The sequence below is a fragment of the Trachymyrmex cornetzi genome, unplaced genomic scaffold (genome assembly GCF_001594075.2).
Source record: "Trachymyrmex cornetzi isolate Tcor2-1 unplaced genomic scaffold, Tcor1.1 scaffold9, whole genome shotgun sequence".
Lineage (NCBI taxonomy): Eukaryota > Metazoa > Arthropoda > Insecta > Hymenoptera > Formicidae > Trachymyrmex > Trachymyrmex cornetzi.
Window position 1 is genome coordinate 398,594 of NW_017300244.1, and position 23,114 is coordinate 421,707.

The window sequence follows — 23,114 nt, forward strand, 5'->3', positions numbered from 1 at the left end:
ACAATTTGAAGAAGACAACTAGAAATATGATGATACCATCAATTTTAGTTTAAACTAATTAAAGTTAACAGTGTTACAATAGTCATTTTTTCAGAAAGTAAATTATTCCATCTATATAAAAAATATAATACTCGATATTATAAATATAACACCGAACCTTTTACAGTTAAACTATGAAATGTAAAATAAAATATAATAATATTGGAACTATTAATAACACTAGATCCTCACTATAAATATTCTACCTCACTATAAGTTCTGCGAAGGATTTAATTGAAAAAACGATATAGATATCGATGTGGCACACCGATGGGCTCTGGTTTTTTTCCAAAATAGATGGAGAGTGCGATCTTAATAGGAAGCCAATAGTCTCCTCAGTGCAATTTACGGCAGCCAACCGACAAGCCATCCTATAGTATAGAACTTTAAAGTGGTCTTCTCGAGAAATGTACGAGAGGTAAGAGAGCTTGGCCCACGGGCCGACCAGAAGCATTACGCCGCCTCATCAGTCGAAAGGTGCATTAGCATTGCTAATGACCCGCGATCGTTACCGCCACACGCCGCAGCTACTATCCACGCTGCTTCGCGCGCAGCGTGTTTGTTATTTGGAAGTGGGCCACGGTGAACTAGAAGGAGAAACGAGACTTCTAAAGAGGGTGAGAGAAATGAAAGGCCAGCATCCCCGTTACCAACAATAATTTTCGTATGACAATATCTTGCAACGTCACATAGATATGCATCCATTGTTTCATTTGACTAAAACACTAACGAATACATCGTTCAGCTCGGCCGACCATAGAACAGAATTTCCCGTTGCCTTTTACGCGAAATTCCCATGGCTATTAACAAATTGATGCGTCAACCTTTCCCGTTCTCCCTCGTTTTTGTGGATTTCAAGCGCTCTTCTTGCGAAATATCTTCCGTAATTCTGTAAAATGCCCGACCCGCGCGTAATCCATTCAATTAAGGTTATTGTTTTATCATGATAAATACGATAGAAAATTTACAGTGAAATGAGCGATTTCCAGTTATTAATCGTGAAGAAATATACCGCGTACGTTTGCAAATTTGATATAATGTGTGCGTACAGTAAATATTGAATCACAAAGATATTACAGAGCTGAATTACTTACGATCAATAAAACCATTTTGTAATTTGCACATCCCTTTGTACGCGTTCTCATTTATAATTTTTCGCGATGATGAAACCGATCGTTATTTCGAACACGTTTGCGGACGTATGCATATTGTATCCCATAATAGCTACGTCTGATTTCACTTGGAAAACCTGAATTTTCCAGCCGCAACAAAATATTGCGCCGATCACCTTCTATCTCTTCTTTAAAGGTATATTTATATTCAGGGCGCGCACGAGCCTGCTTGCTTTCTTCTATTATCTTCCAACATGCCCAGCTTTAGAACCCCCTCGTCTCATCTCGAGAATAGCTAGTAAAAAGTAATTAAATTTTCCCGTGATGTAGCGATTTCGATGATAACCATTATTACATTTTTCAGAAGATGGTGAAGAGCAACGGAAACGAATAAAATAGTACAGGCGGCCGCACGCATTGCGCGACATTTTACGACCGTTTCGAGGCTAATCCTCGCGCTAATTAGACATGAAATGAGCGACGATTACGTCACCCGGCGAAAGACAAAAACACCCGTTATGCGAGCGACACGGGCTATTCTGGAAACAAATGCTCCACACGTACTACAGAAATCCAGCTTTGAAAATATGTCACTGGTAGGTGACGATAGGCATGCTTTTAGAGACAAAAGATTAGAAGATATGAGCAGATGCTCGTTGAATATAAGGTTTTTCTTTTTTCATTATATACCGCTTTGTTCTCAAGAGAATAGCTTCAAAGGGATGATAACAGCACGATTGTATAATGAAATAGCTTCACGGCGTGATAATAATATAGTGAAAGATATCAATCTTCAAATTAACATTTGTGTTAATTTGAAGATTGATATCTTTCACTATATTATTATACATTCGATATACAATCTAAGTGGACTTGATGGAAAAAAATATAATTATAGCTTCTCATTCTTGTTACTTCTCATCGCACGAGATACGATCATTTTTACTCGAGTTTGTATACGTTCTAAAAATGTATATATATATTTTACTCTATATTTTGAACACAATTTACTTTAGCTTAAACTTTATTTTCATGCTTTTTCTCACATTGTGCGAACTAATCGTTATCGCAAATTGAGATCAAGCAATTTTATCAGTTAAGAAAACGTTATCTTTGTTGTGAAGGTATTCTTGCAGATCAAAATAGCTTCACAGTGTAATTAGAATTGTAAAAATGAAAAATATCCATCTTGAAATTAGTATTTATATTATCATCTATCAGATAATCTAGCGGACACAGTAAAAGGAAATAATTGTAGCTGCTTATTTACTCTTACTTACTGGCATGAAATACAATAGTGTTATATTCGCGCTTGAACGTGTTCTAAAAATTATATTTATATATAATATGTGTATGTGTGTGTTTTTTATATTTTCTACACTTTGAATAATTAAATTTTCACGCTTCCTTTACGTTGCGCCATCCAATCTTTATCTGTCGTTGCTATTTAAAATAAAGTAAATTTATCAGTTAAGAAAATGTTGCTTTCGCATTGTGAAAGTATTCTTGCAGATCGAACTCTGACCTTATACGTACCCTCGAAACTGGTTCACAGGAGACTTGGCCCTCACGGTTCATTCGCTTGATCGAGCTTTACAGATAACACGAAGGACTATCATGGACTGCATCTGCAGTGAGTGCACATAACATACTCTACCATCGCGGGTTATAGCGTGCCGATGTGAGAAGAAACGACGCATATTCGCGCGTTCGACCACACACCCACACACCCACACCCACCCACACACACACACACACACACACACACACACACACACACACACACACACACACAACCACACACACACACACAACACACACACACAGGCATTATTCTACCTATCTTTCGAGCTTGCGGGCATTGTTATCGAATATGCCGGGAATGCTGCTGCCAGGTATTATTCTACCTATCTTTCGAGCTTGCGGGCATTGTTATCGAATATGCCGGGAATGCTGCTGCCGAATATGCCATCAGCCAAATGATCCGTGAAAATTCCAGCTGGCCTGTCCGATTTTACGCGGGTGCAAGCTTTTTCCTTTTTCCGTACGCGCCACGATTGAACGGACAGCACCATCGTGGAAAGAACGGGGGATGGATAGGGGCGAGATGGTACCATACCGGGAATGTCGAGCCATCGATATTAAAACGTTCCCGAATCACAGTAACGTTCGAGAGTGATGCGCGGAATCGCGCTGTGTTATTATTCCGAGCCAGGGAAGATAACCAATCTCGAACGCGAAAGCTCATAATGAACGCGTCGAGGAATTTTATGAACGATATACTGCTCGCAAGCATATCTCTAAGTTTACATGGGATTAGACTTGCGTTAGCTGATTTATTGCGATTTTAACGTGCTAAAAAAGGTTACTCTTTTGCAACTAATGATATTTTGCTGCTGGAAAATATAAAATGTAAAACAATAAAAAGCTAATTTTTTTTTAACGAAAACGACCAATCGTGCGATTAAAATAGTTTCAAAATTTTTTAAATTGTCGCATTTAATTTAATTTGCGACTTGATCTTAAAGAAACGTCTGTATTTGATTTCACAATCAATAAGCTTTTATTGTATATAATTTAATTAAAAAGTGAATATACAATTCCGAGGCAAAATTATATCACTTAAAAGGCTTCTCTGATTTCAATTACCTCAATCTATTCTGAATTTCTTGAAACTATAAGCTTCATTAAAATTTTCCAATTAAAACAGTTAAATTAAGATACTTTGTATTTTTTGATTAAAATAATCTGAATTAATATTCCAACGCAACTGCTTTGTACGCCATCCGTTTTGAGAACTTTTCCGCCACTTGTTTCTTCTAATAACAATGTAATATTACATTAAACTAAATGTGATATGTCAATTGTATATCGTGTTTATAATATAAATTTAAATCATTCCAATACTTCGATATAAAATATCTGCCGTCTAACAATAAAAAAATATTTGATAAATGTTAACGACATGTATAAAGTCATCATCCAAATTTAGTGGCAGCCATTACATTATAAATTCCAGCTTCTATCTTCTCTCATGGTCTCTATCTTTACTATAATCTTCCATTAATTTAAGATTTTTCTCTTTTTTTTGCCTTTCATAGAAGCTACTGTATGCATGTTAGCTACAATGACACCGATCGAAGATCTTTTTTCACAGTCTGGCATCAAGAGCGATAACTGAGATAAAGCGGTACCGGCATATACATTTATAATACCGCAGCATCACCTTATCTCGTCGCCCTTGCTTAAGGCGAGCAAATGGGAGGGAGAGTCAAGATACATCCGGGTCGATCCCATGGGACGCCTTCGAGGAGTCAAACTCAATCTGCAAATGGTACAATCCCATTTTCGACGCTTCGACGGCGTTTGATCACTCTCCTTTAAAGCTGGTCCATAATGTGCCTCGTATATTTCTCTTTACGATCAAAATAATGTAAGACGATGTGTTTCATTGTCGTGCTAAACACTCACTTCAGATGAATATTATTCACGGCTCGGGGATAAAGATGAACCATGAGAGGGTCATATAAGTTATATGACGATATCAACATTTGAATTTTCTCTTGAGATAATTAAAACGTTTCAACCGCTAAAATGCAGTACATTTTGTAACATTCTTCACATACGAGATAAGAATTGTTATTACAGAGAATAGAATGTTCAGTGTATATTTTCGTCATATATGATTTCTACGTATAATCGGATAGAGTTGAGGATTATATTGATTCTTTTCGTTTAATATTGGTAATTTTTTATATTTTGCCAATCTCAGCCGCGAATGATTCAAGTATAATAAACTGCGTACATCGCGTAAGTAGTAATAATTTGATCAATTCTTCAATTCTATCGCAAGGAAGAATAAGGGAATATTAATATCCACAACAATTTAGAAACTTTTCTACAAAACCTGTACGGCATCGTCCAGAATAACGATGAAAATTGTCTGGACGATCATATTTCAACGCCGACAGCCCGCACAATTCGCCGTCGACTCGACCGGAAACTATCTCGGGCGAATATTTGTCTCGCGGGTCATGTTAAGCGACCCAACGTTTTTTCGTCGCACTGCACTGACAGAATTCGGCATTGTCAACGAATCTAAAACTTCGAGTCATGTAGTGAATGTATCGATATCCAGCGCGGCGCTCGGCGATCGTTAGAGAGAGAGTTTCGTGATTTTTCGGAACAACGAGAACTGAAAGTTCCTCTAACAGTGGCAGCACATGATGTACAGATATGAAAAATCGAGTCGCTAACGAATAAAAGTACCTATATTTTTATATTTTGACCAGCATTGTTTTAACAAATGTCATCATATGTGTATATCTGATCAATATCTCTTAATAACTATTATTGGAAAATATAAAAATACGTTTTCTCGCGATATTGAAACGTGTGTGTTCCAGAAATTACATTTTCGAAAAAAAATTGTATGTGCAACTAATCTATATTTACGATACAAGTGTATTGTACCAATCAAATACAATGTTTTTGAAAGATATGTTTTTTTTAAGTCGTTTCTGTCGTTATGTCATACGATTCTTTTTTGACAACACGAAATAATACATTTTTAACGAATCACAACTTCAAGTTATCAAGTTTGTGGCTGCAAAGTCTGTGGCATACGATGCTTGTTTCCCTGCTGCTTGCATTTTGATAAATTATCAAAAATTCTGCGTTTTGTATTGTGCTTAAGAATGTATGAATTGTATCTATTTGTAAAGATATTTTCAGGGAACTGTGAGGATTTCTTAGCATCATGTTATCGCTAGATAGAGTTCAATTTAATAAAATGTAGTTTTTCTTTAGTACACACGATTGGTCATTTGTATCTTGTACATTTCTGTTTTTAAATACTAGAAACACTAGGTTAAATAATGATCCTTTCCTTTTTTTTTATTATTTTATACTTTTTTTATTTTATTATTTTATTATTTTTTTTATTATTATATACGTGTAAAAGTGATGAAAAATAACCCCAGATATATATATGTAACGATCTATATATGTAAAGAATCAGAAAATCATCATGTGTACTAATTTTTATATGTGGTTTTACACTGGCCCAGTACTGGCTAAGTACTGGATAGTAACCTCACCCCAAAAAAGATAATCTAATTGTAAAATGAAATTTCCGGTAACCTCATATTCTAAGCAGAAACTTTTACAGAAAGAGTATTCCTCTTCTAATGCACTAGACTATTCATCAAAAATGTATTGGAGATTATTCTAACCGTTTTCCTCTTGTATGAAGAGGAATATATTTACTGAAAGCGGAGTGCCCTCTTACAAGTAAATTATATTAGGAACAGCAAGATTTTTACTGCAGATGCAAAACGGAAGTACTCTAACTGTAAGAATATTGTGCTTAGCATATTTTCCTCTTGATTTCAGAAGATTCCTCTTGAGGCCGTATATAAGAATAAAATCCTCTAAGGCCGGTATTCATAGTCGATTCTTATTTCAAGATCATCTTAAGTAATGTCGTAAGATGCTAATGCAGCCCTCTGATTGGTTCGTGACTTCTTAAGACCGTACTTAAGTCGGTCTTGAATATAAGATCTGACTATGAATACCGACCTAAGATTTAGTGGTTTCTACTAATATTAAAATTATTTTTTTGGGGTGTTGAGTCCAGTATGCTGGCAGATACTGACCCAGTCACTTTAGCCAGTCAGTTTGTCAGTGATGATCTAGTACTGATTGACAGAACCTTGGCCGTCATTTGTCAGCCAGTAATTTGCCAGTGATGGCCTAGTACTGGTTGACAGAACCTTTGCGGTCAGTTGACAGTTGTTGACTAAGCGTTGGTTTCGTTATAACTGCTGGCGACCCTATATATGGGAAGGATTAATATCACAATTAATGGTACTGAATGTAAAAATATAAATTTTTTTATATCATGGTGAAAAGTACGAATTGCTTCATCTATAGTGCAGAGTATTTTGCACGATCTTTTAACTATCCTTTCCTACAGAGAAAAATAAATAAGCATATTATATGTAGCAAGCGATCGAAAAATGTGCATTTGCGCGCCGATGTTCGTGAAAGTTGATAGGAAAATTTGAATATACTTGTCGAATCAAGTGCGCCCGTGAAAATTTGAAAGGTGAGTCACGCCCGCATCAATGACGATTTCATGGGCGAATCTCCGCGATCGTTAACGGAGAATTCGTTTCGGTTGCTCACGATTTCCTGACAGTATGAGGAATAGAGAAAGATAGGAAGCTCCGATATGTCAACGTCGTTGATATTCGATGAATCGGGACTGAAAATCGCACCAGTGTACATGCACGCATACTGAGGTATCGTATGCACATAAATGCATATATATCTACGTCGCGTAGATATATGTGTATTACGTGCGACGGTGCAGGTGTTCATGCATGTGGCGTGTTCGTGTGTGCAGCTAAATATAGGGAGCAACGTTCACACGCTCGACACGGAACGCGGAAGCGGCGAAATAGATTTTCGTTATCGCCACGTTCTCTCCGATTCGCATACGACAGAATAATATCTCTCTGAGGCAGATCGACTGCCGAACTTCTCCATGGGAATTCGATATCGTGATACAGCCTTGTGCACTGATATTTTAAAAGACGCGAGATGTTAGATATTTTCATGTGATCATCAGAAGCATCCTATAGAGAAGTTGGCAGAAGGATTCTTGGGTTAACTTTTTCACGAGGAGGAGTTTGTTTGAATCGTAGGTCGTGTAAAATGTGAACTTTGAAAGTTGCGCGGTATAATATACTCCACTATGTGAAAGAAAATTGAAATATAGCACCTTCACTACAAACAGATGAATTAATAAGACATAATCTTTGTAGCGACTTAGTTGTATTTTAACGACTGCATTAATGCAACAAAGACAAAGACTTCTTACAAAGGATTGTTATCGCTTTTATCGCGAGGGACAGTTTGTCTTTCCTCTTTATTTCATCTGTTTTAAATCATTCTGAGAGGAAAATCTTTGTGTCATTAAGAAATGGATTACATCAATGAGATTAAACGATCCGCGAGTAACAAAATTACGAGAAGACAGACTTCTTGAATCTGAGTAAGTCGAGATAATTCAATACTTGTTAAAAGTTTCAGTAATAAATATTACTTACCTAAACGTCACAAATATCTAACGTAAAAAAATACAATTTACAAGATAATAGATATCGTATTATGTAAAAAAATTTTTATTAATTATTATTTATCCCATTTAACTAAATAAATACAATATGAATGTATATGTTAATGTTATCGAAAAGAAATATCACTGACGTATTTTGATGTCTAATTTTATGGAAATTTAAACGAGCAGCGTTTGTTTTCTATGCAGTCTCTTCTTAAAATATGCTTACGATCGACTTTTGAATCATGCCCTAGAATTCATCCACGGCATACATCTTCACACCAAAGAATCTGTTTTGCGCACGTTGCACGTAAATACAGCGTGTCGCGCGGAATGTTTGTTTCGTTTATCAAAAGAATTCTATTGTACTTGGCCCGAGTCCCAGAAGAACGGACGACCGGAATCAGATATCAGCGCCGTAAGACAGATCGGTCGCTGCTCACGTGGGTATCCTCGAAACCTCCCGAAGATTTATACCACGAAAGTACATCGTCACGCGAACGCGAGGCCTAAGCCATGAAACGCGCAGCGCATTTCCGGTGGTGCGATACGACGCAACCAAGTGCCTGTTCCATCAGACGACGACGACAACAACCACGGCGAAGGCGTAGTTGCTCGAGCGATACAAACTCGCGAGAAAAAACGGGCGAGATACTAGGGGAGGAGACGGTGTTACATAAATCACCGAAACGAGAGAGCTACCGGAGGCATGGGGTTTTCGAATCGTAACAAAGTGGAAGATAGCCCAGGCTCGAAGGCTAGGAGAATATGGCTACCATTTTTCCTCGGCTTCGACTGCTGAAAGCACACGGCGTAGGACAGTTTATGTCCGCGTGATTCTGGCCTCCTCTTACCCTGGCAATCCCTCATCCTCCATCCCCTATTGCTTCTTCGAGCGTCGAAGATTTCGGCTTGTCACGCCTGGGGTCTTCGTACTCCCTTTCTCGTTTTTTTTCCCCCCGTATTTCTCATTCTCTCGCGTCCCGTTCCACGTTCTCTCATCGCCTCTTACATCGAGCTGCCACCTCGTACGCCTCCTTTTCGTGCCAACTCTAAAGCGATACGAATGGCCATCGGCACTACGTACATGAAAACGAAAAACTTTTTCGTTGCACGTACCGGCACGCCCGTCCACTTTTCTGTCCGGGCCTTTATCGATCGTGCCTCTTTGTGCGTGGACGCGCTTTCTCGCACTGTCCCGTGACTTCCTTCGTCCTTTTGTATTTTGTACACTGCCTGCTCCTCCATTGTCTGTCCTCGAGTCGTTATTTACGCGGACGTTGTCACGTACACTTATCATGACTACGTAAAGCGAATATTAAAAGCTAAAAAGAATGTGACTTAATATGATAAGCCTCAGCACTCCAAGTTAATTACGTATAAGTAAGAATGCAAAATCGTAAAATAAACTGAATGATATACGTTTTATTTAACTGAGCGTATTATTATACAAAGGAATGAAACGTCGCGCAGAACTAATTGACTTGCGAAAAGCATTACGCCCGGCTAATAAATGTAATTACGTTTTCACATTTATTTACTACGTATATTCTACTTATCCGTCTGGCGGAATGGATGACAATGACCTTAAAATGTCGCGGAGTTGCCTTGTCGCAAACCCTCTCTAATAAAATATACGATGCAATTTTGTTACGCTGAGAACCCGAGTACGTGTACTTTGAAATGCAGTACTTTAACGCCACGTTGTACATAACGTTGTATCATATTCCGTGGAGCAGCGCACGATGGGGTAATATCTTACCCCGAGTCCTTTGGCCCCTCTAGGGTAGCCCCGACCTCTCATAATGGAAATCTATCTTTCATCTATAATTATAATCGTGCGTTGGCGTGATGCATTTCGCGTTATCGCGGATCACAACGCGATAACACGTGTATCGCGATAAGCATCAGTTACCAAACTACCGCAACTGAAACTAGATTCAAGGCTGGAAACTCATGAAACACAGCGCCGAGTGTCTTCACTCGAATACCCTCACGCTTCGTGACATCGAAAAGATTTTATCGCGATGAGAGCTTCCAAAGTGATTACTAACGAGAACCGGGAATCCTCCAATTATACAATCGCAATTGATAGTTACGGCTGATACGTTTGCCGTTCTCGCGATGTTAACTCTCTAATCGCATTAGGATCTTTTCTCAGGCAAATCGTTTTTATAATGTCTCGTATAATATACAGATATATGAAATATTTCATGCAATATAAAACTCAAAGAATATAATAAAAAATGCATGGCTATTCGGATTAAATAATAAATCTATGTAATATTATTTATATGTATTCATAAATTCTTTGAAGTGAAATTTCACTCTAAAAAGTGAAAATTGAACCAGTTTTGAAAAAGAGTAGTTCGGTCTTCAATCTTTAATATAGTGAGATTTCACTCTTTAAAATAACAATTTACTTTAAAAGTTTTAGAGAATATAAAAGTTAGCAGTTTATGTTGAGTAATGAGAGAAATAGAAATTATAAAAGAAGCATAAAGGAGACGAGCTTATATTCTAAATTAACAAAAAAGAAAAATATCTAGTATGGTCATTGAAACGTGGTGGGCAACATTGCAGACAACATGGCGGACGAATCACGGTCTTGAAAAATTAACCGGTCCCGGGTGTCGTACCCCTTTTGCGAGTGGGAGCGGCGCCTTGCTCTAATACAGATTTATTGCCACCTAAGAGCCGGAGCCAGGCGTTCTAATACAGGTATTATGCTGACGCAGGCACGAGGAATTTACACGAAATTGGAGGTAATTTGTAGGGGTCGAGCGCAAACCCCTTCTACCATTGCCATCGCCGTCGACCCCCTTTCGGCCGCTACTACCCTTCCCCACGTTACATCGTGCCGGACTTGTGTGTGGCCGTGTATCCCGAAACTCTCCGGTAACGACTTGCTCGAAGGACGTAACTCTCTAGCAAGGGCTATCTACCTCGAAATATGCAGCCGCGTAGGCCGCTTTTTGATTTACGGAGTAGATCGTTAATTAAAACGTCACGGCTGATCGGTCGCGCGTATGGCGGTTTAATTAAAATTTTTTAATTGCCAAGCGTGCCTACGATAGGCGAACGATCGCATCACGACGGTCTTCCAAAAAAGTAGTCTTGTTCTTTTTTTTTTTTAACATCGGTGTTGTTTTTCATGGCACCCTAACAAGGGTATCGAAACACGAAACCGGTTATTATCGGAGATCGTGTCATGGTTTTCGGTGGGCGCAAAGAGCCTACCGTAAATTGTCGCGTATCGTTGACGAGATCGATCCGCTCGACACAGTTCGCTTCTGCGGTCTACGTGTTCTGGATAGGAAACTCGTTATTAATGATGAGAGCGAAGAGACTATATGCACTAATCGCGGATGATAATCCTTCAATTTCATCGGAGCGATCAATCTTAGTTTTTTTTACTTCGTTACCGATCACAGATGGATTATTATAAATTGATTAGAATGATTATCCTATTTTTATTTTACAATGTTACTTCTTTCTGCATTTCTCAAGAAATATGAATACAAATTTTGTGAGTTTTAATTATAACGATCGACAAGGAAAACTACTATGCAAGGTAAAAGATTGCTATCGTGAGCGAGAAGAATAATAATGATGCTCATAAAATTAATTTGTCATTTTGCGCAAACGAATCAAAAGGTTTCTACTCTTTTATCCTTTCATCATCCCATTCGTTTCTTGATAACAAAGTTTTACAACCGTGCTTTTGAGGCCGCGTGTTATTTAAAATTTTAATACACCTAAGGCGCGGAACGCAAACGCCGTACTAGCTAGTGATTTTAATCTTGCTGTTGTAATAAGAAATAAAGTGAACCATGTAGCAGGTTTGCGCTAATGCCATTGCTCGAGAGACATTCCTTCGTGTCACGCGATTTACATTGCGAGGTTAGAAGAATTTCGATAATACAGTGTGATGCGAATGGCAATTACCTAATTTAATTCTAACATGAGACGCGTGATATGTGTATATGTGTTGCGTTATATCTTATAATCTGTTTTGAGAAGTAAACTATAATTTTTCAATTAATTAAAAAATGTAGAGAAAAATTATTTTACATTTTTAATTATTGTGTAAGTTTTTGTTTTTTATATTTTTTAAACAAATCGCTTCAAATATACGTTCTGAATTTAATGGAAATACTGGGTTGCTACAAAAGTGCTACGAACTTCAAAATTCACGCAACTGTAATTTCGTTAAAAATAAATGAAATTTAAATTAGAAAAAAGTTTTAAAATTTCTACTTTCGGAAGATCATGTCTTTTGAATTTCTGTGAGTTTGGTAACTTTTGCATATAGAAAACTACGAGCTGGACAAAATGGGAAATTTTCTTCTCACTTTGTGAACCTGTCATGTGTATAAAAAAAACTTACAAAAATTTTCAACTATCTAACGTGAAAGCTTAATCTTTTCTCTATAAAATTGTTTTTTTTAATGTTTCTAAGATTTTTTGTTAGTGCGTCATCGCGAATTAAATAAAAAGAACATTTTAACTTTGATTGCTCGTATCTTCGTTAAAAATCGTCGCAATTTAGAAAACAGATTTTTAAAGCTAAAATTTTGCTCTATTGAATGGTATAATTGCTAAATTTTTTTTAAACATGTAGACATGATACAAATAAAGTAGCACTACGAACTTTTATTGTAACTCAATACAATTCGGCTATTTTTGATAATATAACATAAAATAAAAAAGTACGATAAAAAGGTACGATAAAAAAGTATGATGAAATAAAAATTGTATGAAAAAAAGGATACAAAGTTATAAATTTCGATAGTAGTATTTGTAATCATTGTAAAAAATAAAATGTATTCATATTTTCTATCAAAAAAATATAATAAGAGGATAATAGAAAATTGCTGTGACGATAAACAAACTCAATGATTACACTAGTCGTATTGTTGAGAGAAATAGTCGACCCACTTGACAGCAGTTTCATGATACGATTGTTCTCTTACCTGGCATGTTTCGGTCCGAGGCTGGGATCGTACATAGAACTTGCCGAGATGTCTTCATCGGGGATTTCTCCGCTCTCCATGCCTAACGCCGTAGTGCATTGTCCTGAAAACAATTCACGATGGCGTTGGACAAAATTTGATATCAATCTTCATTTCATTAATGTCGCGTATTAAGATGAAAACTTGGAGTGGAAAATGGTGACATGATGAATAATAGATTATGCCACCTGCGAGGTTTTAGCCGAATCACATCATTGAATAGTTAATTCTACATATTTGCATTTGCAGTCAAAGATTCTCGACGATTTTATTCTGGTATACCTAAGAATTTCATTTTCAACAATCTCGTCCGATGCTAACAGCACTATCGCAGAGATGTGCAAATTCTCCAACGAAATCCCTGGAAACGCCGGTCGCCACAAACATGCGACTTCGTATTCCGCTGGGTACACACGAGAAGCAATTTACAATCGTAGCGAGTACGCTCGTATTGCCTCTCTTTTCCGGTTTCTTTTTCTCCACGAGAGTTACCAGATATTTTCATGGTCACGAATAAAACGAATCAAGTTATAATGCAATAATGTAGAATAGGTATCTAACTAATTCTGTACTTATTGTTAACTAATACGTTATATTCAATCGCTCTTCCTTTATTTTGCTATAACAAGACAAATGTCAGTAGAAACATAAAAAAATGAATATCTGAAAACATCTTATTAGTATTTTGGGGGTATGTGAAGTTAGCACCTCAACTATAGTACTCAGGAGTTCTGATTAGAGTTCCCGTTTCTTTTTGACGAGACAAAGAGTTCTATATAATTTATAACAAGAGTTCCGCTTAATAACTATTTCTAAATAAATTAAAAAAATGGGGTGCTAACTTCTTATCGAAAATCGAGATCCAATAGTTCTGAGCGGCCCAATAGCTTCATTTCGTGAATACCTAGAGTTCCTGATACACGAAAAAAATTTTTTTAAAATAAAAAATGACAAATTTTTAAAAAATCAATTTTTAGATACAATTCTGAATAGAGTTCCTGCTTCCTTTCAACGATACAAAGAGTTCTCTGTACTTTTTAACTCGAGATTTCCTTAATAACAATTTTTAAACAATTTTTCAAAAATGGGGTGATAACTTTTTATCGAAATTCGAGCTCGAATAGTTTTGAGCAGCTTAATAGCTTTATTTTGTGAATATCTAGAGTTCCTAATACATAAAAAACAATTTTGACATACAACAAAATTTATTTTTAAAAAAATATAAAAATTTTGAAAAAAATTTTTGATACAATAGTTCTGTCACATGTTAATTGTTAGTCTATTTCGAAGAGTTCTAAGCGATTAAAATCAACACAGACCCAAAAATAAAAGAGATATGTACTTAACATAAAACAAAATTTGAAAAATTGATTGCAAAAGCACATATCTCCTTATGTAGCCATCCAATCGCATTTTCACCTAATACTTTTCGTTAGGGCTCGTCGAGAACTGCCCACAATGCCAGTCAGAACTACTCAGTACTCTCAAAAAATTTTCGACGTCGGACCTAGAAAATTTTCAATGATACAGTTCAAATGTTCCCATATCTCGAAAACCGTTGGCCCAATCGTTTTTTCACGTCATACTTTTTAGCGCTATTATAATGTTTAAAATGAGGATTTTTTCAATATGGTACAATTTTGACAACGAGGAAATTTGTTGCCTATAAATCGTATCATCAATATTCCTCATTTGAAACATTTAATGTAAATGTAAATGTAAAAAAGTTAATATATAAACAATTTTTAAATTACATAAGAAAAGGAAAAAAATTGTATTTTATTAGGCTGTTAAAAACTTAAGAGTATATTTTTCATAATTTCTGAAACACATGATAATTTCAAGAAATAATTTAAAGAGTTTCTACGTGAAACAAAATAAACACTTCTTAGATTTACAACATACATTTTTACATAATAATGAATGGAATAAATATGTAAGAAATAGAAAAATATTAGGTAACATATGATTTAAGAAATTAGATTATGGTGCGATTTAGGAAATTAGATTATGATGTGATTTAGGAAACGAAAGCATTTTTTAAACTTTTATTTATTTTACGTCTATTAAGCTGGACCCCCCACCATCGAAAATCAAGTTCGGAATAGGTCAAAAATTTAGTGTTATTTAAGTGCTAATTTAGTACCCTATTCCGAATGTTAGTGCTCAAACCGTTTAGTAGCTATAAAAAAAATAGGGGATCCAGCTTAATGGCAAGCTGGACCCCCCCATTAAAAAAAATATATACAATAAACATATACAGAAAATAAGTACAGATATTAATCGCGACATATTAATTATTTTCATTAACTTAGAACGAGCACTAAAATCGGAAATGCGTATATTTCGATACTATGACGTCTAAGGATTGTTTTAAAATTAATATCATGTGAGCACCATGTTATTCGACGAATGGGGAACGAACTTTAGTGCGCGGCGCGATCTTTCGCGACTTATTAATTATTTTCAACAGATCGGCGTTCTGGGCAGCGATTGAGCCAACGGTTTTCGAGATATGGGAACATTTGAACTCTATCACTGAAAATTTTCTAAGTCCGACGTCGAAAATTTTTTGAGAGTACTGAGTAGTTCTGATCGGCGTTCTGGGCAGTTCTCGACGAGCCCTAACGATGAGTATCAGGTGAAAAAGCGATTAGGCCAACGATTTGCGAGATACGCTACATGGGAGGGTCATTAAAAATTTTTTGAGCGTACTGAGTAGTTCTGATCTGCGTTCTGGGCAGTTCTTGACGAGCTCTAACGAAAAGTATCAGGTGAAGAAGCGATTGAGCCAACGGTTTTCGAGATATGGGAACATTTGAACTCTATCATTAAAAATTTCTAAGTCCGACGAAAATTTTTTGAGAGTACTCAGTAGTTCTGACTGGTGTTCTGGGCAGTTCTCGACGAGCACTAACGAAAAGTATTAGGTGAAAATGCGATTGGATGACTACATAAGGAGATATGTGCTTTTGCAACCAATTTTTCAAATTTTGTTTTAAGTACATATCTCTTTTATTTTTGAGTCTGTGTTGATTTTAATCTTAGAACTCTTCGAAATAAACAGAATAACAATTAACATGTGACAGAACTATTACATAAAAAAATTTTTTCAAAATTTTTTATTTTTTTTTTATAAATTTTGTTGTATGTCAAAATTGTTTTTTATATATTAGGAATTCTGGATATTCACAAAATAAAGCTATTACCAGCTGCTCAGAACTATTCGAGCTCGAATTTCGATAAAAAGTTATCACTCCATTTTTGAAAAATTGTTTAAAAATTGTTATTAAGGAAATCTCGAGTTAAAAAGTACAGAGAACTCTTTGTATCGTTGAAAGGAAGCAGGAACTCTATTCAGAATTATTGTATCTAAAAATTGATTTTTCAAAAATTTGTAATTTTTGTTTTATTTTTCAACAATTTTTTTTATATGTGTGTGTATCAGGAACTCTAGGTATTCATGAAATGAAGCTATTGGACCGCTCAGAACTGTTGGATCTCGATTTTCGATAAGAAGTTAGCACCCCATTTTTTAAATTTATTTAAAAATAGTTATTAAGCGGAACTCTTGTTATAAATTATATAGAACTCTTTGTCAAAAAGAAACGGGAACTCTAATCAGAACTCCTGAGTACTATAGTTGGGGTGCTAACTTCACATACCCGTATTTTGGTTTGATGTATAAGCGAAGATTCTTTCAACTTTTATTTCAATATCCATGAATCGGAAACATTGAAGAGACGAGGGATATTCATGTAAAATAATGTACAAACATTGTCGACTATTCGCGCAGGACGGCAATAAAACAATGCTTTCCGATGTCTTTTTTCGCCGTTGTATAAAATGTCTGCGCGACGTCATTGCGAAAAATCGATAGCAGGAATATTAACTGGCAATGGCCGATGACAATGTTGGCATGTATGTACGTGGAACATGATAAATTTTCGAATCTACGGGAGTCAGCCTGAACTAGGATATACCTCGCCGCCGCGCGCGTGCGACGTCGCTACGCTTAAACTACGGTACTGCAGTTACGGCGGAAAGTTTCAAAACTGCAGAATGCAGCGGACGTGGGATTAGCCCAGCCTCCGGAGCTACTACCGGCCGACCATGGTCTCCATGAGCCGGCATTACGGCGAACAAAACTTCGTTTGTGTTTGTAACTGTCCCCTACGTTTTACCTATCGTCCATTATACCGATGAAACCTGGTCCAGCGGTAGCGCGACTAAAATCTGCGCTCAATACGTCGAAAGATGTCAAACGCGAAATTACTGCGTTTCTCGTTTATAAGTCTTCTGTATAGTCATAGTCACGTCACTATCAATGAATAAATCTACATTTTTCTTACATATAGCAATTTTTCGTTTAATCGATTGTCAGAGGATTCAGAGAAGACAGGGAAAAATTTACTCGAGCGTGCGAAATCAATAAACTGAAAATGTTATCTATTCCTGAATTGGTAATCTGATAAACACTCAATCAAGTGAATAGTAGCTAAACAGTTCAATATTTATATTCAGCATATCACATAATGCTCACAAATACAAAAAAAATTGTATAAAAAATATTAATTCAATCATGACGTTGTCAATCATGAACAAAAATAAATGTGAGAATTCGTTATTGCAAACACGCGATGAAATGACTGCTGGAGATTAAGAAGATAAATATTACAAAATTACATTTCGAAAATTGTTTTAAATACTGAGGATAGTTAATATATTGCACAAATGCCATATAATTCATTTAACGAGGTCCATTTAGCAGAAGTTCTTTCCATCATGTGTTTGCTGTTTTATTAAAAATTTTACAAATGGAAGTTATGACTTTTACAGTGTGCTATCAACTGGCTTCTTCGCATTTTTTCATAAAAATGGCTTGCTTTTCCTTTGTTATCAGAATTTATTACATTTTCTCTTTATATTGCTCTTTTTAATTTAATAAAAAATTATTACACATTTAATGCTTGAAGTTATCGATCCAGTTACTAATATATTTTTCATTAATTTGTCAGACTCTGTGATGTACATTAAATTTGAAGACATTATCCATTGAAATTATTTAGTTCTATCGACATCATTTGAAACCAGACGTATTAATGTATATGTTGGAAAACAATCTAAATTTTGAAAAAAATTAATTTTTTATTATGAATTATTTACTAAAATGTCAAAATGTAAAAAATTTTTTTTAACATGGTTTCACTAAAATTCCTTCAAGTTTGAAGAAATTAATATTATGTGTTCGAATATAAAGAGTATAGTATTGATTGGGATTCAAATGAAATTCAATAATTAGATTTAGTTTCTAAGAGATTTGAGAAATAAATTTGAGAAAGTTATCTTACGTTTCCGCGACGCATACACTCGCACGTGTATGTGTGTTTGTGTGTATAAAATTATAATATTATCTAATAAACGCTAGAGTTCCTCTCTCTATTCAGGTTGCGCATCTCGATCGTATTTGCATCTAGTATTCGCCTTTATACTGGATCTATTAATGCGACACAGTGTGACTGAAATGAACTATACTGTAATTATCAAGCTAACCTGGATATAGCGAGTCACATCGCTTGCATTCGATGTTTCGTGTCCGAAAATTATGCAGCAAATAAAATCCTCGTCGTAGTTAATCAACCGTTGCATTGTGTCTTTCCAACAAAACAGACATGCGATACGAAGAGCATGAAATATCAATAGTATTATTTTAATAAAAGGATGATTTCTATTTACTGAATTTCGAGTAGAGTTAATATTTCCTCATTTGTTCGTAATATGTAAAGTGTTAATGATAATTTTAAAAGTACAATATCTTCGATGGGACAATTTGTATATTTTTACATTTGCACGTTCGTGTACTTTATACAAAAGCGTGTGACACATCGTATACAATGTACATATACAATGATAACGGCTATGAACTCGAGCTTTAGTGTCATGCCCAAAGCAATAAGTCAAGCTGACATATTGGGATATCCTAGATGCGATGTGTTTTCACGCAGCGTGCAGGATAATGAACGATTTCAATGATTCGTGACATGATTGACAGTCCAATTCACCAGAAGCTCAAATGTATTCGATAATGATAGTCAATAATTAATAATTAATATTTATACGATATTATTAATTATTCCATTTAAATATTAATTATTAATTAACATATGGAAATTAAATTAGTTAAAGAAATAGACATACATATATGATGCTGGATAAAAGACCTAAATAAATCTTTAAATAATGATCTAATAATAACGATCTAATAACAATTATTTAATACTTTATAAACATAAAACGCACGAAAAAAATATTAAAAAATTTTATATAAATTTATAGCAACTTTTCTACATACTTTAAATATTATAATTTCAAATTATTCTTATTTTGTAAATGACATAAAGCACAAAAGAAGATTCATGGATATCAATACAAGTAAAAATAAGCTAATGTATTCTCTTTGTTTTATAAATACTTCCATTTAACGCAGCATCATCTTCCAAGCAACAATTAATTTGCATAAAAATATAACGGATGAGCGGTAAACAACGAATCAGAAGCGTCATCACGCCAGAACGAATCGGCACAATAAATAGGTTTCTCGCTCGTCTGCATCTGAGCAGCTATTAGATAGTATTGTTAATTCATCGTGCGGCTGACATTTCATTTACGAGGGTACAATACCTCAGTAGGCCAGGTGTATATACGAAGGGATGGTATTATTGCGTATGCGCTTCAGTGATGGAGAAAAAAAAATCATTACGCATCCTCGGTTCTTGTCATGCCTTTTCCGTTTGCGCAACAAAAAGAACCGGCATCTTGTCCGCGAAATTTCCTCATCAACATGTTGTATTCTGAATTTTTCGTACAATTTAGCAGTATAACAAAAAAATAATATTGACAATCGTTCACGACAATCGTTCACATTTTTATCATTGCCGTTGTAAAAGTGTTTCATTGATGAAAAAAATACTTACAATTAAATAGACTGTACGATCGTGAATAAAAAATATTAAATTAAAAAACAGAGTAAAACAAGAGAACGATAAGTAATAAAGCAATCTTTCAAGCAATTAAAACTGATGATGTTGTAATTAACTTATAAACACATTGCCGGCGGCAGTTAGTTTATTATAGAGTTTGATTTACTTCATATTTCATCATACGATTATTTTCTCTCCGTTCTTAGACAATTTTCAATAACACTGAGTTTGCAACAAGAATGGCGTGAATCTAATTAAACTGAAATTAATAAAACTACAAAATTTATTTATAAAATTATACTGAATATAACATTAAAAATCTCGTCACGTATTTGACATTTTTATATTAAAGAAGTTTTAAAGATTACAAATTTGATGTAACTTTGAATAAATTAAATTTTAGCGAAAAATTGTTTTTGAAAAATTATAGATATGCGAGACACATACTCGTACTTGTTTTGAGGCTATAAGCATTTTAGTTCGGAGAAACTTCTTGTGGTTGTCTCCACGGGATTGCTTCGTATAAGATTTTCAATCGCAACCTCCTGACTTCGCGCGACGACAGTGCGCTCTGGGACAATGGAGAAGATTGTAAAGAGAGTGACGGAAGTTGAAAGGGGTCAAAAGAGTGTCAGCACTTTTCGGAAGTCATAAAACTTGGGTGTGACGCGTATGAGAGTTCGAATTCGACTTACCTAGATCCGTGCAGCGACAACGCGGTAGGGACAATAGGATGAAGATGGCGATCAGAAGTCCTCGAAGTGAAGTTGAATCGGCGCTGGGACCAAGGACTGGCATGTTACTAGTGACCTGGGCCGTCGGCACGCCGATAACTTGCTCCTCCTCATCACTAACTATCCGCTGTCCTGACCGCATCGGTCATCAAGCACGTTCCTGGCATCGTGATGGTCGCAAGGTGGTTACAGGCTCGTGTCGATGTCCTGAGCACAGAGTAATTCGTGTTAGTTGTCCGCAGACACCTCGGCAATGTCATGGAGTATGAACGGATGATGCTATAATGCAAGAGATAATATTTACAGACTTGAAACAAAAATAAACATTAACGGCCATGTCAAGCGTGACTTCCTTCGCATACGTTCATTTAATGTAATCATAGCAAACGATTGTGTCCTGTTTCATTGATAAATTTATCTTCGTGCAACGACTCTCCATGAAAACAGTGTCGGTTGCTATCGCGAAAATGTATTGTAGCTAGGACGCTACAATGGAATTAACTGCCAAGGTAAATTTACCGGCACGGAATAAAAGAAAGTAACTTTTGCCGTTAAAAAGTGAGGAAGTGATGTAGCAATTACAAAATAAGGTACATATTTTTCGTGTGTTAGATTTGAGTGAAAGATTACGAATTAACATTTAATTAATAAATGTAAAATAAAATGTGCACTTTGTATTCCTATCAACAAATTCAAATCGTTTGTCCGATGTAAGCTGACTGCCACTGGGACAATATAACAACCATATTTATGTAAATATCATCGCTGGAACTTTCATTTGTCGTGTAAAGCGGGACTCTTATCGCGCTGCTACGGAAGCGTAGACATTTGTTATCATTTTTGCAAATAGCACTCTCCACCCGCCCTCTCGTCCGTCTTCATTTTACGTCGCGCACAATCTGCACGATAAGAGGTCTATTTTGCACGACAAATCGGCCCCCTAAATATTGCGTTTGTGAAATAAAATCGCTTACAATCGTCCAACTGGCACTTAGTTAAAAAACGGTCGTTATATCCAAGATTAATCGCGTCACTGTACCATGATATCAACGACTAATCCGTGTCATCCTCGTACATAGAATATGCACCGACTATATATGGATCGTCGACGAATAGTGGAAACATTACTATGCCGTGGGCCATGAAATTTTAATTGCGCGAGTGCTATTAGTAAACGCGATCGTTTTCAGCGAAGAGGTCGAGAGCGTCTACTACTACTGCTCCTGCTGCTGTTGCTGTTGCTGTTGCTGCAATTGTATCGTGCTCATATGTATCGCACGGGGATACAGTAGGTATAAGTACGCGTGTTCCATATGCTGCAATTGCAACTGCAACACCGCACGGATTTCACGTCACGCCTCATGCATTATTCACACCTCGCCGGAGGTGAAATTATTTTTCCCCCCAACGTTAGTATTATTAATTTTAGGCGGTAGTCCAACGTGAAACTCCAAACCGGGAAATAACCACCTCGGCACCCGATGCGTTTGAGTGCATTCACACAATCGCATGTGACAAAAACATTCGCGTTTCCGGATCGAGATCATCATCGTCATTCTTCGAAGTCATAATAACACAGCTTGACTGTCGAGTTTTTTGAGAGATATAATAAAGAAATGGTTTTTTAACATTTAAATATGTTACAACTATGTAATCGTAGAACTATGTTACCGTATAACAAATCATAACTTAATTGTATCATGCTACTGTTAAGTAATTTCTTGCTTTAGAAAAATACGTTATAAAATCAAATTGTAAGTAATATACTGACATGTTCCGACCGCATAACGACTTCGTATGCTCTACGTGCCACGTTTAAGATATAGGCGCAGAATACGAACGAGGCCCTAAAGCCGTCAGAAACAAGTGTTGCGCTCGGTATTGAAGTTGTAAGATACGGCAATACATGCACCAAAACCTATAATGGAACTCCAGATAGGTCGCTTTGAATACTCGATGGAGCTCGAGAAAGCTATCGGATACGTTGTACCTTTCAGCAAAACCAAGCAAAATTCAACGAGTACACGTATTATGTGAAACGGGTAAAGCACTGACTGAAGTTACACGAGTAAGCAAGATAATAGAAACTTTATACCGGAGATGACTCA

General features: G+C 36.0%; 1 protein-coding gene across 2 annotated transcripts in view; it reads right to left on the bottom strand.

Moving 5' to 3' along the window:
* The window catches only part of Ddr (discoidin domain-containing receptor 2), a 199,333-nt gene that overhangs the window by 63,697 nt on the left and 112,522 nt on the right, over positions 1-23,114 (bottom strand). For both annotated transcript variants that reach the window (XM_018520316.1, XM_018520315.1), the window contains exons 3-4: positions 20,968-21,213; positions 13,254-13,356 (exon numbers count right to left, since the gene is read on the bottom strand). In XM_018520316.1, the coding sequence (XP_018375818.1) occupies positions 13,254-13,356; positions 20,968-21,148 (284 nt within the window). In that variant the 5' untranslated portion in view covers positions 21,149-21,213. The remainder of the gene's footprint in view (positions 1-13,253; positions 13,357-20,967; positions 21,214-23,114) is intronic.